The sequence below is a fragment of the Budorcas taxicolor genome, chromosome 18 (assembly GCF_023091745.1).
Source record: "Budorcas taxicolor isolate Tak-1 chromosome 18, Takin1.1, whole genome shotgun sequence".
NCBI lineage: Eukaryota > Metazoa > Chordata > Mammalia > Artiodactyla > Bovidae > Budorcas > Budorcas taxicolor.
The window spans coordinates 48,935,777-48,952,574 of record NC_068927.1 but is presented as its reverse complement, the minus strand read 5'-3'; the positions used below and the strand labels follow the sequence as shown (position 1 = coordinate 48,952,574).

At 37.8% G+C, this 16,798-nt stretch overlaps 1 protein-coding gene across 1 annotated transcript in view; it reads right to left on the bottom strand.

Annotated features, from left to right (window-relative positions):
- Positions 1 to 8,077, bottom strand: part of LOC128063942 (zinc finger protein 607-like) — a 56,197-nt gene extending 48,120 nt beyond the window's left edge. Inside the window, exons 1-3 of the mRNA XM_052656772.1 lie at positions 8,069 to 8,077; positions 4,068 to 4,194; positions 2,901 to 2,996 (exon numbers count right to left, since the gene is read on the bottom strand). Coding sequence (XP_052512732.1) covers positions 2,901 to 2,996; positions 4,068 to 4,194; positions 8,069 to 8,077 — 232 coding nt within the window. The remainder of the gene's footprint in view (positions 1 to 2,900; positions 2,997 to 4,067; positions 4,195 to 8,068) is intronic.
- Positions 8,078 to 16,798: the final 8,721 nt, after the last annotated feature.

The following is a 16,798-nucleotide window of genomic DNA, read 5'->3' as shown; positions in this document are numbered from 1 at the left end:
AATCAAGACTGCCAGGAGAAATAACTATAACCTCAGATATGCAGATGATACCACCCTTATGGCAGAAAGCGAAGAAGAACTAAAGAACCTCTTGATGAAAGTGAAAGAGGAGAGTGAAAAAGTTGGCTTAAAGTTCAACATTCAGAAAACAAAGATCATGGCATCTGGTCCCATCACTTCATGGCAAATAGATGGGGAAACAGTGGAAACAGTGACAGACTTGATTTTTGGGGGCTCCAAAATCACTGCAGATGGTGACTGCTGCCATGAAATTAAAAGCTGCTTGCCCCTTGGAAGAAAAGTTATGGCCAACCTAGACAGTATATTAAAAAGCAGAGAGATTACTTTGCCAACAAAGGTCAGTCTAGTCAAAGCTATGGTTTTTCCAGTAGTCATATATGGATGTGAGAGTTGGACTATAAAGAAAGCTTGAGTGCTGAAGAATTGATGCTTTTGAACTGTGGTGTTGGAGAAGACTCTTGAGAGGCCCTTGGACAGCAAAGAGAATTCTTAGATACACCAAAAGTCATGATTCATAAAGAATAAACAGGTAAACTCAATTTTGTGAAAGTTAAAAACTTCTGTTCTCTAAACATACTGCTACAAGAACGAAAGGAAAAATCACAATAAAAAAGAGAATATTAAAAAAGACTATATTTTAATGTAGAATATGAAAAGTAACTTACAAGTTCAATAAGAAAACAGAGAAAAGATTTACTGCACCAAAGAAACAGTAAAGAAGAGCCATTACAGAGAATCAGATTTAAGCCACAAGAAAATGCCACTATATACTTATTTGAAAGGCCAAAATTAAAAAGACTGATCAGACCAATTGTTCACAAGATATGGAGGATCCACTCTTCTCTTAAGAGCTGGTGGAGATGTGAAATGGTATAAAAACTCTAAAAAAGTTTCTTACAAATTTAAATTTATAATCTTATTTATCTAAATTTATTTTTTTTTATTTATTTATCTAAATTTAAAATCTTGGACTTCCTTGGTGATCCATTGGTTAAGAATCCACCTGCCAAAGCAGGGGACACAAGTACGATCCCTGATCCAAGAAGATTCCACATGCCACCAGGCAACTAAGCCTGTGAGTCACAACTACTGAAACCCGCACCCCAGGGCCCATGGTCTGCAACGAGAAGCCACTACAATGAGAAGCCACACACTGCAACTAGAGAGTAGCCCCCACTTGCTGCAACTAGAGAAAGCCCTTGAGCCTCAACGAGGACCCAGCATGGGCAAAAATAAATGAATTTTAAGTCTTACATATTTAATCATACATGTTCCATATAATCCAGGCATTCAACTGCTCGGTATTTATCCTAAAGAAACGAAAGCATATGTCCATTCAGAAACTTGTAAACAAATACGTACAGCATCTTAATTTGTCATTGCTAACACCCAAAAATGTCCATCAACAAATAATGAAGAAACAAACTGTGGTATAATCAAATACTTGTGTAGTACTGAGTAATACACAGTAAAATGCAAATAACAACATGATGAACTTCAACATAATTACGCTGACTAAAGGAAGATGAAAAACTTTACACTATCATGTTTATATAAAACTATAGAAAATGCAATCAACTCAATTGTGATAGAAAGTAGAAAGTAGATCAGTGCTTACCTAGGGAAGTCAGAAGGAGACAGAAAAGGAAGGATTATGAAGGGACACAGGAAATGTCAAGTTTTGAAAAAAAATTTTAATAGACTCAGATAAAACATTTGGCAAAATTGAACGCCCATTCATAGCAAAAACAAACAACAACAAAAAAGAAAGCAGCAAACTAGGAACAAAAGAAAACTACCTCAATTCGACAAAGGTCACAAATTTCAAAATCTACCTCAAGATTCTCACTTTCTATGCCAACATGAAGAACACAATAGAGACCAGAAATAGACACACACACATATAACCCAACGGGGTGCCAAAGCAATCCAAAGGGGAAAGGAAATTCCTTTTTAAAAAATGGTGCTAGAATAACTGTGTCCATAGGAAAACCATTAGTCCTGAACCCTACTCACACTGTAATAAAAAATTAACTCAAAATGAATACAGAATTAAATGTAAAAGCAAAACTTAAAAAAGGTCAAGAAAAAATAGGGACAAAACTTTGCCACCTTGGGGCAGACAAAGATTTCTTTTATAGTATACCCCCCAAAAAATCATAAAAGAGGAATTTGATAAACTGGAATATATAAAAATTTTAAAACTCCTTCTAAGATATTAATAAAATAGGTAAGACAAATTGTGGGGAAAATATTTTTAATGTTCCAAAACAACTTCCTTCTGTTGCAAAATAAAGAACAGTTACCCCTCAAGTGTAAGAAAATAATGATTTCAAATGGGTAAAGATTTGAACAAATAACTCCTAAAAATATGAATGATCAGTAAATGAAAGAAACTCAAGATTAGTCATCATGGTGTAAATTAAAACCACTAAGATACTACTACATACCAAGTATAGTATCTAGAATTTAAGGGACTGACAAGATCAAGTGTTGAAAAGGATATGGAGTAAGTGGAATGGAGCAATGTAAACTTTCTAAGATTGTTACACATGCAGTTACTGGGTTTCCCTGGTGGCTCAGTCAGTAAAGAATCCGCCTGCAATGCAGGAGACTCAGGTTTGATCCCTGGGTCAGGAAGATCCCCTGGAGAAGGATATGGTAACCCACTCCAGTAATCTTGGCTCAGAAATGCCATGGACAGAGGATCCTTGTGAGCTACAGTTCACGGGGTCACAAAGAGTTGGACACGACTGAAGCAACTTAGCACACATCACTGAGAGGGGAGCTTCCAACTAATGTTTCAGGGATATGTTTACCAAGTACATACCGCCTGGGCTACCACTTACACAAATGACTTCTGCCTGACTGGCTCTTACCTGTACACCAACTTCTTGTCTCTTCTCTCACAACTATCCAGGGCTCTTTTCCTTGCTCCAGTAAGGTAATTACATTTGGCTTAGAAATGGAATGGCCTGCTTTAAAGAAAAAAGAATGCCACAGGATGGAGAAATAAATTGTGACTAGTCTAGATTAAAATTATAATTAAGATTATAAAAGATCATAATAATATCAACTATTTTAGAGAAGAATGAGAGAATTAAAGAACAAGAGATCAGTTGGTAAGGTAAAGTTTTTGTTTTGCTGTGTTTAAAATTCAAACTCATATGTCTTCTAACTCTAGAGATCAAGCATAATGTGCTTAAAAAGATACTCTGAAGCCTGGAATCAATTCCTGCCTTTGGCATAACCTTGAACAATTCATTTAAACCCAATGCACCTCAGTATTCTCCTTTATAAAATGGGGATAACAGTACTGTTGGGGGAATTAAATCAGTTAATACTCAAGTTATTTTAATAAATTAAATCACATAATGTACCTAGAATAATGATTACTGCACAGTAATCAAAATGTTAACTATTAACTTTATTCTTATGCTCTAGTATCACTAGAGGACACAAGAAAAGACAGCTATAAGATATTCATTCCATTTTGAATGTAATTTTCACCAATCACAACTTTCAACAACAAATCAGATGAAGACTTTTGTTTTAGGAAATGAACTGCGTTTGGTACAATTTTAAATAAATTCCAATTATCCAAACCATTATCATACAAACTGTGGAGGCTCTGAGAGCAATTCAGGGCCCTGTGATAAGCTAATATCCCTAAACTGTTTCAAATCATAAAATGAAGTATTAGAGCAATTTGGAACACAAATGAACAAAAAACCTTCAATCCTTTGACCATGTTGTACAATATACGCCACAAATTTCTAATTTAGCTGCTTGGTCATTATGGAAGAGATGCAAATACAAAAAGAGAACACATGGAGATATAAATATGATTGAAGGACACAGAAGATTAAGGTATTTAATGGTGCTGCCATTTCTAACCTGACAAAGCTCAGCCACTTTTTGGGGAAGAGGAAAAACAAATTTAGTTAGTTTCTTGAAAGGCAGCCTGCAAATCACAGTGGAAAAAATACATAGCCTATAGAGCAGATTCTAAATTATCCTAAATTATTTGAGGCTGATGAACGTACCCAATGAGACCAAGTTACCATAGTTCTCCATCATCACATCCCGGTACAAAGTCTTCTGAACAGGGTCCAGGCATTCCCACTCCTGCTGAGAGAATCCTATGGCCACATCACTGAATGTCAACGATCCCTGAAACCATAAATACATGTGTCACTGAAGAAATTAAAGAAAATACGTTGAAAGTAGAAGCAGAGGAATTGATGGACTTCTCTGCAGGAAAAGAGAAAATGAAAGCATGCAGACTGACAATCTAGAATGTGGAAGGAGACTGAAGCACAATGTATATGTATTTTTTAAGAAGCCTGCTGACACAGGTCGAATGTCTTCCATACTCTGGATACTTCTAAATATCTGAACCATTTGGAAATGGACAAAATAATAATGTTTCCCTCCTAAATTAAAAAGCCTACACAAGAATAATGTTCAAATAGTATCTGCCTCAAAAATTCTCAATAAATATTTCTTCAAATTTTAGAAAACTGGGTAAAATTAAAGATTTCTTTCAAGCATTGTTGTTCAGTCACTCAGTCATGTCCAACTCTTTGTGATCCCACGGACTGCAGCACGCCAGGCTTCTCTCTCCTTCACCATCTCCCGGAGTTTGCTCAAAGACATGTCCACTGAGTCGGTGATGCGATCCAACCGTCTCATCCTCTGTCACCCCCTTCTCCTTCTGCTTTCAGTCTTTCCCAGCATCAGGGTCTTTTCCAATGAATCAGCTCTTCGCATCAGGTAGCCAAAGTACTGGAGCTTCAGCTTCAGCATCATTCCTTCCAATTAATATTCAGGGTTGATTTCCTTTAGGATTGACAGGTTTGATCTCTTTGCAGTCCAAGGGACTCTCAAGAGTCTTCACCAGCACCACAGTTTGAAGGTTGTCAATTCTTTGTCACTCAGCCTTTTTTATTGTCCAGCTCTCACATTCACACATGACTACCGGAAAAACCATAGCTTTGATTAGATGGACATTTGTCAGCAAAGTAATGTCTCTGCTTTTTAATATGCTGTGTAAGTTTGTCATTGCTTTTCTTCCAAAGAACAAGTATCTTTTAATTTCATGACTGTTGTCACCGTCTACAGTGATCCTGTAGCCCACAAAAATAAAGTCTGTCACTACTTCCATTGTTCCTCCATCTATTTGCCATGAAGTGATGGCACTGGATGCCACAATCTTTTTTTTTTTTTTAATGCTGAGTTTTAAGCCAGCTTTTTCACTCTCCTCTTTCCCCTTCATCAAGAGGCTCTTTATTTCTTCTTCACTTTCTGCCATAAAGGTGGTGTCATCAGCATATCTGAAGTTACTGGTATTTCTTCTGGCAATCTTGATTCCATCTTGTGCTTCACCTAGCCTGGCATTTCGCATGATGTACTCTGTATATAAGTTAAGTAAGCAGGGTGACAATAAACAGTCTTGTCATACTCCTTTCCCAATTTCAAAGCAGTCCATTGTTCCATGTCTAGTTCTAACTGTTGTTGCTTCTTGACCTGAATAAAGGTTTTGCAGGAGGCAGGTAAGGTGGTCTGGTATTTCCATCTCTTTAAGAATTTTGCACAGTTTATTGTGATCTATACAAAATCTTTCAGAGAAGGCAATGGCATCCCACTCCAGTACTCTTGCCTGGCAAATCCCATGGACGGAAGAGCCTGGTAGGCTGCAGTCCATGGGGTCACTAAGAGTCAGACACGACTGAGCAACTTCACTTTCACTTTTCACTTTCACACATTGGAGAAGGAAATGGCAATCCACTCCAGTGTTCTTGCATGGAGAATACTAGGGACAGGGAAGCCTGGTGGGCTACCGTCTATGCGGTCACAGAGTCAGACACGACTGAAGTGACTTAGCAGCAGCAGCAGCATACAAAATCTTTAGCGTAGTCAATGAAGAAGAAGTAGATGTTTTTCTAGATTCTCTAGCTTTTGCTATGATCCAATGGATGGCAATTTGATCTTTGGTTCCTCTGCATTTTCTAAATCCAGCCTGTATATCTGGAAGTTCTCGGTTCACGTATCGTTGAAGCCTAGCTTGGAGGATTTTGAGCATTACTTTGTTAGCATGTGAAACGAGTGCAATTTTGCGGTAGTTTGAACATTCTCTGGCATTGCCCTTCTTTGAGATTGAAATGAAAACTGACCTTTTCCAGTCCTATGGCCACTGCTGAGTTTTCCAGATTTGCTGGCATACTGACTGCAGCACTTTAGCAGCATCATCTTTTAGGATTTGAAATATGCATGAAGCACTTCATTATGTCAGATATTGCCATAAGCATTTTTGCTTTGTTCAAGAAATCCATGTATTATTTTGGTATACAACATTGTATTTTTTAAGTAAATCAGATTTAATCATTTACACAATTAGATACACAACATTCGGAAAGTTTTCCACAATTCTAAGGTCCTATTTTCACCAACTACATATAATGATATGCATTGTTGCTGTCATCTACCATTTCTCACTGAATGTTTTCCTTATTCTGAGTGGCAGGTAACTTTATTGATTACCAATAATCTCCATTTCCTGGAATTTATGTCCTCATGTAATCCTCTCCTTTGGAATGTGGGCTGAACCCAGTGAGAGAATTATTTCTGATAGAATAGAATAGAGAAAAGTGATGGAATGTCATGTTCAACGTTAGCTTATAAAAAACTATGATTTCCACACTGCTTATTCTCTCTTGCAGTCTCACTTGCTCACTCTGTGGAAGCCAGCTACCATGTGGTGAGCTGCTCTAAGGAGAGGCCCACATAACAATAAACCAAGAACAGCTGCCAGTCAACAGCTACTGAGGAAGTGAGGCCCTCAATCCAACAGCCATGAGAACTGCATCAAGTCAACAACCACACCAGTGAGCTTGGATGCAGATCCACTCAAAGTTGGGCTTTAAAATGACTGCAAACCTGACCAACACATTGATAACCCTATAACAGACCCAGAGCAGAAGGGTCAAGCTAAGCCACATCCAAATATTTGAATGACTGAAACTGTGAGATAAATGTTTGCTGCTTTAAGATACAGATTAATTAATTATGCAGTAAAAGATAACTCATTTGACTTAAATGATACTGAAGAAGGCTGGTCAATTATACAGATGTTACACAAACATAGCATGTCTCATTCAACAACAAAATAGCCTTAGTATTTATGTCTCATGGCTTTCCTAGCAAATCCATGACTGCCATCTTAAAAGCCCCAATCATAACCTAATCCACAGAAAGCAAGAATTTCATACCACATTAAGATTCAGGTCATTCAACAATAAATTCCACCGCATCTACCTGGAAATCTCACATCTGTGGAAAACATCAAAGTCTTACCATGGATAGTTAAATGGAACCACTATCTCTATCTCCTAAAGGAAATCAGTCCTGAATATTCATTGGAAGGAGTGATGCTGAAGCTGAAACTCCAGTACTTTTGCCACCTGATGTGAAAAACTGACTCATTTGAAAAGACCCTGAAGCTGGGAAAGATTAAAGACAGGAGAAGGGGCAACAGAGGATGAGATGATTGGATGGCATCACCGACTTGATGGACATGAGTTTGAGCAGGCTCCAGGACTTGGTGATGGTGATGGACAGGGAGGTCTGGCGTGCTGCAGTCCACAGGGTCGCAAAGAGTCGGACACGAGTGAGCGACTGAACTGAACTGTCTCTATTTCCAAACTACAAATCTGACCTGCACAGCATAAATCTTTACTTCAAAGAACTTTAAGCCCCATTATTCCATCACTGGCCTTAACTGAAAAATGGGCACTTTAAATATACTGAATAATCTGGGAAATAATTATATGAATGCTAGTTTCGAATGGGCCAAACAGAGACAATGCTAAGTCATCTGACCTCATATTTCTCTGGAACAATAGTTAGGAAACAGGTTATTTATTTTTTAGGGAACAGGTTATTTGAGCAAACTTTCTCTTAGGAAACTTCAGGAAAATTAATGACAATGCTTACATGACCTAAAAAGCACACACATATTTCAACAAGAAGAGAAATATTAACTTACATGGGCCATGGTTTTAGACCTGTAAGAGCTGATCAGTCCTCTGGGCTTCTCTATCAGAAAAGCCAAGTCCAGAAAACCCAGACCTGGGAGAAGAGAAAGACTTTCAGATGTGCTTTAGTTTCCACACTGGGCGTCAGTTAACATCACCATTTATGCTCTTCTATTCCAGATTCCTAATCACTTCCCATCACACACAACTTGGGTAAGTTAGGATTCTGGACAAATGCATTCCTCACTCATTTCCCAGAGGCCTCAACTGCAGAGTCATTTCTGCACTGAAACCCAGACCCAGATACTTCAGTAGAAAATTTTCTGACCAATGTACCATTGTGATCAGATTGATATGAACCTGAGATTGGGCAGCTGTGTCCTGCTCTAAGCAGATCTTCCTCTTTCCATTGCGAACTTCAAGACATAAAAAAGGCTATGTAATCCAAATTAAAACCTCTTTTGTGGCCTTGAAAGTGGTTGCAGTTGATCAAAATATTAGAGATGGACAAGAAATGTTCAGCATTCTAAGTCCAGCAGAGCTTATTAGTTAAATATGACAGACCAATAATATGCCAGAATACAAAGTAGTCATTAAATGTTAAATTGGGAAGAATATTTAACGAAGTGGAAAATGTTTCAGTTACATCAATAGAAAAGTCAATTTAACTAATATATTTCTATTTATAAAATATAGCAGCATATTAATCAATACAGAGAAAAGAATGACAGATAATCATAAAACAGAAGATAGAAATGTCTAGAAATTTGTACGTCTACATACTAAGAGCTCTTATATTTTTGGTTGTTTTGCATTGTTTGTTTTTGTGGGGATGTCTTTAGAAATGAATCACTGTGTATTCAATTGTTTTTAGTCCATACATGAAACAATCAAATAAGACTACTGAAGACATAAAATACACCTTTGCCATGATCAGAATTTGACACGAGCAATCCCTATCTTTTTGCTTAGATCTTTGTTTTTTTTTAAAAGGTTACTTCATAATCATTGTAACAACTGACATAGGAATTTGAAAGATTTTTTTTAACTTAAGGTGAAGACTTCCCAAAAGTTCTTTGTTCTTTAAATTCACATTATTTTACTAAATGGCTTTTGTTACCTCTGGATCCTAATATCTCATTTTATACTTTTTTCTCAGTTATGTTGGAATTTTGGCTACAAAAAACTTGGGAACAGTCCCTGAGTAATCTCTTTTGTGAACTGATGACAGTCTCAACGCATCTTTATTTCAGATCTTTTTGACAAAAGAATTTTTGTTTCTGAACCAGTCAGTTTTGTCATGATACCCTCCAGAAAGCTGCTGTATTATTTTACCTATAATTTTGCTATACATCTCATACTAGAATGAAGTCTACAAGATAAAAATATCCACTTATATTGCTATACAGATCCCATGCGCTCAGTATTACTTGTTTATATTCTTACTGTCACTATAGTCACCCAGATGTCTCCTTTAGGCAGGTCACTTAACTCTCACCAGTGGCCTTTATCACATATGACCTTATAATTATCCCTATTCAGATTTATTCAGATTGTTTTTTTTTAAATTAATTTATTTATTTGTTTTTGGCTGTGCTGAGTCTTTGCTGTGGCAGTGGCTTTTCTCTAGCTGCAGCAAGCAGGGGCTATTCTCTAGTTGTGATGTGCGGGCTTCTCATTGCAATGGCTTCTCTTGTTGTGGAGCCTGGGCTCTAGGGTGCACGGGCTTCAGTAGCTGTGGCTTGCGAAGCCCTAGAGCACAGGCTCAGTAGTTGTGGCACACGGGCTTAGTTGCTCCGAGGCATGTGGGAATCTTCCTGAACCAGGGATTGAACCTATGTCTCTTGTATTGCCAGGTGGATTCTTAACCACTGAATCACCAGGGAAGCCCTATTCCTATTCAGATTTTATATTCTTTCACAGATTATAAGTACTCTGAAGGAAGCAATTATGTCTTTTTAGTAATTGCATTACCTCAAATATTATACTTTCCAGGTCTGGCATATTTTAAACAATTAAAAGAAGTATGATTTTTTTTACTACAAACACCACTTTTCAAAAAATTTTAAAGGAAATAACTATATAAATTTACAAAGTATATACACAAGGATGTTCATCAGAGAGTAATTTTTGATGGTCCACAATTAAAAACATGAAAATCTCACTGCAAGCAAACAGGTTAAATATATTATAGTCTGCTATATTGTGATGTTTATGCCATGCTATTCTTAATAAGGATGATATTAAACCACATAATTGATGGAAAACAATATTAAAAGAATTGCTCAGTGAAGAAGGCACGCATAACTTAGGAGGTGGCATCCCACTGAAGTTAGGAAAAACATTTCAATGCCGATTTCCTCATCAGCAAAGTAAGGATAAAAAATCACACAAAACTATTTTGAAGACTAAGCAAAATAATCCATATACACACTAAACTGTACATCATGATGACTAATGTAAAATTTCTATCATTACTGAAGAAGAAAATCATTCCATATTCCTTAATCTTTCATTATAAAAAGTTAATTCTGATGCTTCCTGGTTTTATTAAAACTTGTGCTTCTTGAGCTTCCTCTTTCTTATAATTCTAATATTTAATAAAATTTTAGGAGCTACATTTGAGAAAATAGATTTCTGCTTTATAAAATCATTATTTTAAAAAAGAGAGATTTTTAGACAAGAAAAGAGAAACTATGCCTTTCCTCAGTCCCCAGCAGCTATAGAGAGTAAGAAAAACTTTTCAGAATCATAAACCAGTTCAAAGAATAGCATGATAAAATTGAGAATACAACCGGAAAATCAATTTTATTCTTCACATATTTACATAAGTATTTATAAATATTATCTTTATTTTCTAGCATAACAACTATGTTTGTAAAAATTGCTTGTACTTGCAAGACACCTGGAAATTAGAGATTAGTGTTATTTTTTCAGAAAGTAAGCTCAAACTTCTAAGTTATTAACTTAGACAAAAAGATGTCTCCCTTAATAATATGGTGCCCTGGTAATTGTTTCAAATAACATTTGTAATAAATAAAAGGCATAACTGTTTGTAATGCTTTTCACACAAGATTCTTTGCCATTCCCTCTTCTCCTTACATATACAGGGTATAATGTCTATTATTGGATTAGATTTTTTGAACTATGAGTTGGACTCTTTTGTCTCCTTTACTTGATCAATTTTATTCTGCCAAAACAAAGCCACACAAAAATGGAATAAAATATATATATATATATATACACACATCAAAATCTTAAAGTGATTATCTCTAGGGAGATTATGGGTTATCCTTGCTTTCTTCTCAATGAATTCCTTAAGGAAATGAACACAGGCTTATTTTTTGGCAGTAAACCTGTATTAATTCCATTATCATAAATAAAATATAAAGGTATTGCAAAGTATTAAAATATTTATAGACATGACTTTGGAAAGAGGTTATATTTTCCTTATTAAAAAGATTTGTTAATATCAGACCTACGATGAAAAACTCAACATGATTAAAATACCACTTAAGTATATTCACTTCCTGAATACCCTTTAGCTGTATTGCACTGATGATAATTAGACATTTCACCATAAGCACTCTAATATCAACGGAAAGGGAAACTGCCTTCACAAATTAATGTGAACATGTATACCAAGTAGATAGAAAAGTTCTGTGTACATAGAAAATGCTCAGTAAATGTAGCTGAACACTCATTCTTCTCTAAAAAACCAATTAAATTATCATTTTGTCTACAATCCTTGCAAAAGTTTTTACAAAATTCTCTTTTTAAAATGAGCTGCTGCTTTCAAATTTTCTTGACTACTGTTTTATAACTATATTAAGATTGCTCAACATTAGATCATAGCCATTTTTTTTCTTGTAATGACTAATTCTTATGAACAGGAATTTTATTATCTATATAATATTTTAATTCATGGATGTCCTGTGATTTTCTTAACCATTCCATTTGTATAATCATTAATTTTGTGAAAAATCATCCAAAAGTATAAATATCTTTCATTGCAGATTAGTTACCCAAGTCTAATCTTTTAAGGTTATGCACACCTTTGAAAAATGCATTTTTACAAATATATGCAGTAATTCTAGACAATTACAAAGACTTTCTGGTCCCTTGTAAGCCCCCAAACACAAAGGACCCCTGGATCAGAAAACTCTGGAAAATTAGCTCCACCTAGCCCTTTGATATAGAAGCACTTATCACATTAACTTCATATTTTCGTCATTGATTTATAGAAATCTGAAGGGTGAATGACACCACAATAAAGACAATGTTGAGCATTTATTGTGTTCCATCTTTCAAAGCTACTAAATCCGCCCTGATCTCATACATAAAACCAGAATTAAGTAGGACTGTGGAATTTGTATCAAGGCTCACAGCAGGTTTCTGCCATCGGAGCTCAAGAAATGATTTCATTCTCAAATGTGTAAATGAGCCTCAGAGAACTTCCAGGAAGGGTAATCCGAGGAAGGATCAGGGTAGGAACCTGTCTCAGGAGCAATTCTTTTTTTTTTTTTCTCCCAATAACAGCCTTTTGACGGCTGGACATTATTTAATTATTAATACAACTTTTGGGAGCCACATAGTGTGCTGGAGGCTATTTAAAGTTCTGGACGGCAGGAGGAAAAATGGGGGAATTTACAATTTAGGGTGGGCAGCGACCAGGACAGACTCTCAGGCCCCTCGCTACAAAGTGGGCTCTCTCAGAACCCTGGCCTCAGGGACAATTCTTGATTTTAAAATTCCGATCTCAGCAGCCGGTAGGTACTTTCTTGCTGGAAGGTGTCTTGCAGGACTCAAAAACAGATTTCCCAACAGCGTCCACATTCTTTGGGAGACACACATGTTTGAGAGAAGCCTGGAAGCAGCGGCGGGGACAAAGAGCTCTGTGTAATCCACGTTCACAGAAAGGACACACACGCGGTGTCTCCGTCACACCAACGAATGCACACCTCTCTAAGTCTCACAGTCGCACTCACCCTAAAAGAGAGAGAAAACTAGCGCCCCCCCAACCCCGCTGCTCAAGCGTCCACCGAGGGGACGGGCGGACTCGCGCGGCGGCGCTCGGGCGGTCCACGCTTTGAGCTACTCTCGCAACCTCACTCCCCCCGCCACTCACCGTCCCTCGCGGGCTCTGGCTAAGTCTGCATAGTCGTCTCCGCGGCGACCCACGCTGGATTCCTCCTCAGACGGTGCCACTCACGCGCAGTTTGCAACAAGGGATACGGAAAAAGAACCAGAGGCCAAAGTCACCGGGTCGTCTGAGGGACATCAGGACCCACGTCGTAAAACTCCTAAAGCAAAGTAGCCGCCGGGTGGGGCCGGGAGACTTCTGGGAATGACCGCCGGACTGCGCTTGCGCAGCGCATACTTCTCAAAGACGGGAGGCGGGACGTGAGGTAGGGGGCGTGTCCAGCGGGTCCCTGGGCCGGGAGGAGGCGTGTCCGAATGGGACCTGATCAGAGAACTGGGAGGAGTGGACTGAGGGGCTCTTCTTTTCCCAGGCTTCAAGCCTGCTTGTGAGAGGTCTGCACAATTAAATCGGTAATATGACCCTCAGGGCCATGAGTGGAAGATCTGGAAGGTGGGTTCATAATCCAAACAAACTCTCCCTTTCCTACAAGGCTCATTCCACTCAAAATGCCACAGATTCCTGTGGTTTTTACAGCTGAAGCCTCTGAGGTTACAAAAGGTGTATAACATTATATTGTTGATTAGCAAAAACGTGTTTCCAGGTGAGAAAAGCTGGATAAAGTGCGTGTGTGTGTGTGTGTTTGCTCAGTCGACCGACTCTTTGCGACTCCACGGACTTGTAGCCTGCCGGGCTTCTGTCCGTGGAATTCTCCAGGAAAAAATAATGGAGTGGGTTGCCATTTCCTCCTCCAGGGAATCTTCCTGACCCAAGGATAGAAGTCTTGAATCTACTGCATTAACAGGCAGATTCTTTACCACTGAGTCACCTGGGAAGCCCGGATAAAGTGAGACTTTGCTATTAATATATAACATTTTCCCACTGTAGAAAAAGGCAGAATGAATGTTGGTCCCTTTTTCTAGACTACTGATTGCAGTTCTCTGAAAACTAGAACAAAAAGAAAAGCAATACCTTCTTTGCATTTTACAATACGATGTCCACCTGAAATTGTGTTCAGGGATTGTTTTCATCCCTCTCTACTCTATTATGAACTGACGGGCTTGACTGCATTTTAAAAGCCCACAAGCTGAGAAACATCTTTTAATTCCTAATGCCCGGTCATGACATCTCATTCAAAAATATTTTGCTTCTCTTTTGTTTCGACAGTAAAGATAAATCAGGCTCAGAATCTAAGAGGAAAAATCTTCTGGGCTATCAGAAGAATCAAAGTTGCATTTATATAAATTTAGATTAATGAGTAAGACCGGCAAGTGGGAAATGTAAAGTTCTCATCAAAGGATACCTATATGTCAGTTATCATCATTACAACATATTTTAAATATGCAAACCATGAATAGATTAACATTTAAAAGGATATAAAGTTTAATTAAAATGTGATCAACCTCTTTTGCCATGTATTTCAGACATACAGTGGCTAATATTAGCATGTACACCATTTTAATGTTTAACCTTACAGATTTTTTTCTGTTCTCATAAAAATAATTTATCTTGACATCTTTAAAAATTTTATTGACATATAGTTGATTTATAATATTAATTTCTGCTGTACAGCAAAGTGACTCAGTTATACATAGATATAATTTTTCATATTCTTTTACATTATAGTTTATCACAGGATACTGAACGTGCTATACAGTAGGACCTTGTTGTTTCAGATGTTATTTTAAAATAAAATATACAGATATTTACACATACACAAATACAAAATATATATGTAATTTCAAATACTATATGTTATATGCATATGAAAGTATATATTTTTCTTCACACAAATGTGTTTCCTTATCAGTACACAGAAGTGTTATCATTTTCAACATCTGCAAAGTAGGCCACAGTTATGTGTAGCTGAACCTTTTTCTAAGAAATGAAACTCTACAAATAAATATTATAAATTTTCCTACTTTTTCGTATCAGTTCAGTCTCTCAGTCGTATCCGACTCTTCGCGACCCCATGAATCGCAGCACGCCAGGCCTCCCTGTCCATCACCAACTCAAGGAGTTCCCTCAAATTCACATCCGCCGAGTCGGTGATGCCATCCAGCCATCTCATCCTCTGTCCTCCCCTTCTCCTCCTGCCCCCAATCCCTCCCAGCATCAGAGTCTTTTCCAATGAGTCAACTCTTCGCATGAGGTGGCCAAAGTATTGGAGTTTCAGCTTTAGTATCATTCCTTCCAATGAACACCCAGGACTGATCTCCTTTAGAATGGATTGGTTGGATGTCCTTGCAGTCCAAGGGACTTTCAAGAATCTTCTCCAACACCACATTTCAAAAGTATCAATTCTTCGGCGCTCAGCTTTCTTCACAGTCCAACTCTCACACCCATACATGACCACTGGAAAAACCATAGCCTTGAATAGATGGATCTTTGTTGGCAAAGCAATGTCTCTGCTTTTGAATATGCTATCTAGGTTGGTCATAACTTTCCTTCCAAGGAGTAAGCGTCTTTTAATTTCATGGCTGCAATCACCATCTGCCGTGATTTTGGAGCCCCCCAAAAATAAAGTCTGACATTGTTTCCACTGTTTCCCCATCTATTTCCCATGAAGTGATGGGACAAGATGCCATGATCTTAGTTTTCTGAATGTTGAGCTTTAAGCCAACTTTTTCCCTCTCCTCTTTCATCAAGAGGCTTTGTAGTCCCTCTTCACTTTCTGCCATAAGGGTGGTGTCATCTGCATATCTGAGGTTATTGATATTTCTCCTGGCAATCTTGATTCCAGCTTGTGCTTCTACCAGCCCAGAGTTTCTCATGACATACTCTGCATATAAGTTAAATAAGCAGGGTGACAATATACAGCCTTGACGTACTCCTTTTCCTATTTGAAACCAGTCTGTTGTTCCATGTCCAGTTCTAACTGTTGCTGCCTGACCTGCATATAGGTTTTTCAAGAGGCAGGTCAGGTGGTCTGGTATTCCCATCTCTTTCAGAATTTTCCACAGTTTATTGTGATCCACACAGTCAAAGGCTTTGGCATAGTCAATAAAGCAGAAATAGATGTTTTTCTGGAACTCTCTTGCTTTTTCCACGATCCAGCAGATGTTGGCAATTTGATCTCTGGTTCCTCTGCCTTTTCTAAAACCACCTTGAACATCTAGAAGTTCATGGTTCATGTATTGCTGAAGCCTGGCTTGGAGAATTTTGAGCATTATTTTACTAGCATGTGAGATGAGTGCAATTGTGCGGTAGTTTGAGCATTCTTTGACATTGCCTTTGTTTGCGATTGGAATGAAAACTGACCTTTTCCAGTCCTGTAGCCACTGCTGAGTTTTCCAAATTTGCTGGCATATTGACTGCAGCACTTTCACAGCATCATCTTTTAGGATTTGAAATAGCTCAACTGGAATTCCATCACCTCCTCTAGCTTTGTTCGTAGTGATGCTTTCTAAGACCCACTTGACTTCACATTCCAAGATGTCTGGTTCTAGGTGAGTGATCACACCATCGTGATTATCTTGGTCGTGAAGATCTTTTTTGTACAGTTCTTCTGTGTATTCTTGCCACCTTTTCTTAATATCTTCTGCTTCTGTTAGGTCCATACCATTTCTGTCCTTTATCGAGCCCATCTTTGCATGAAATG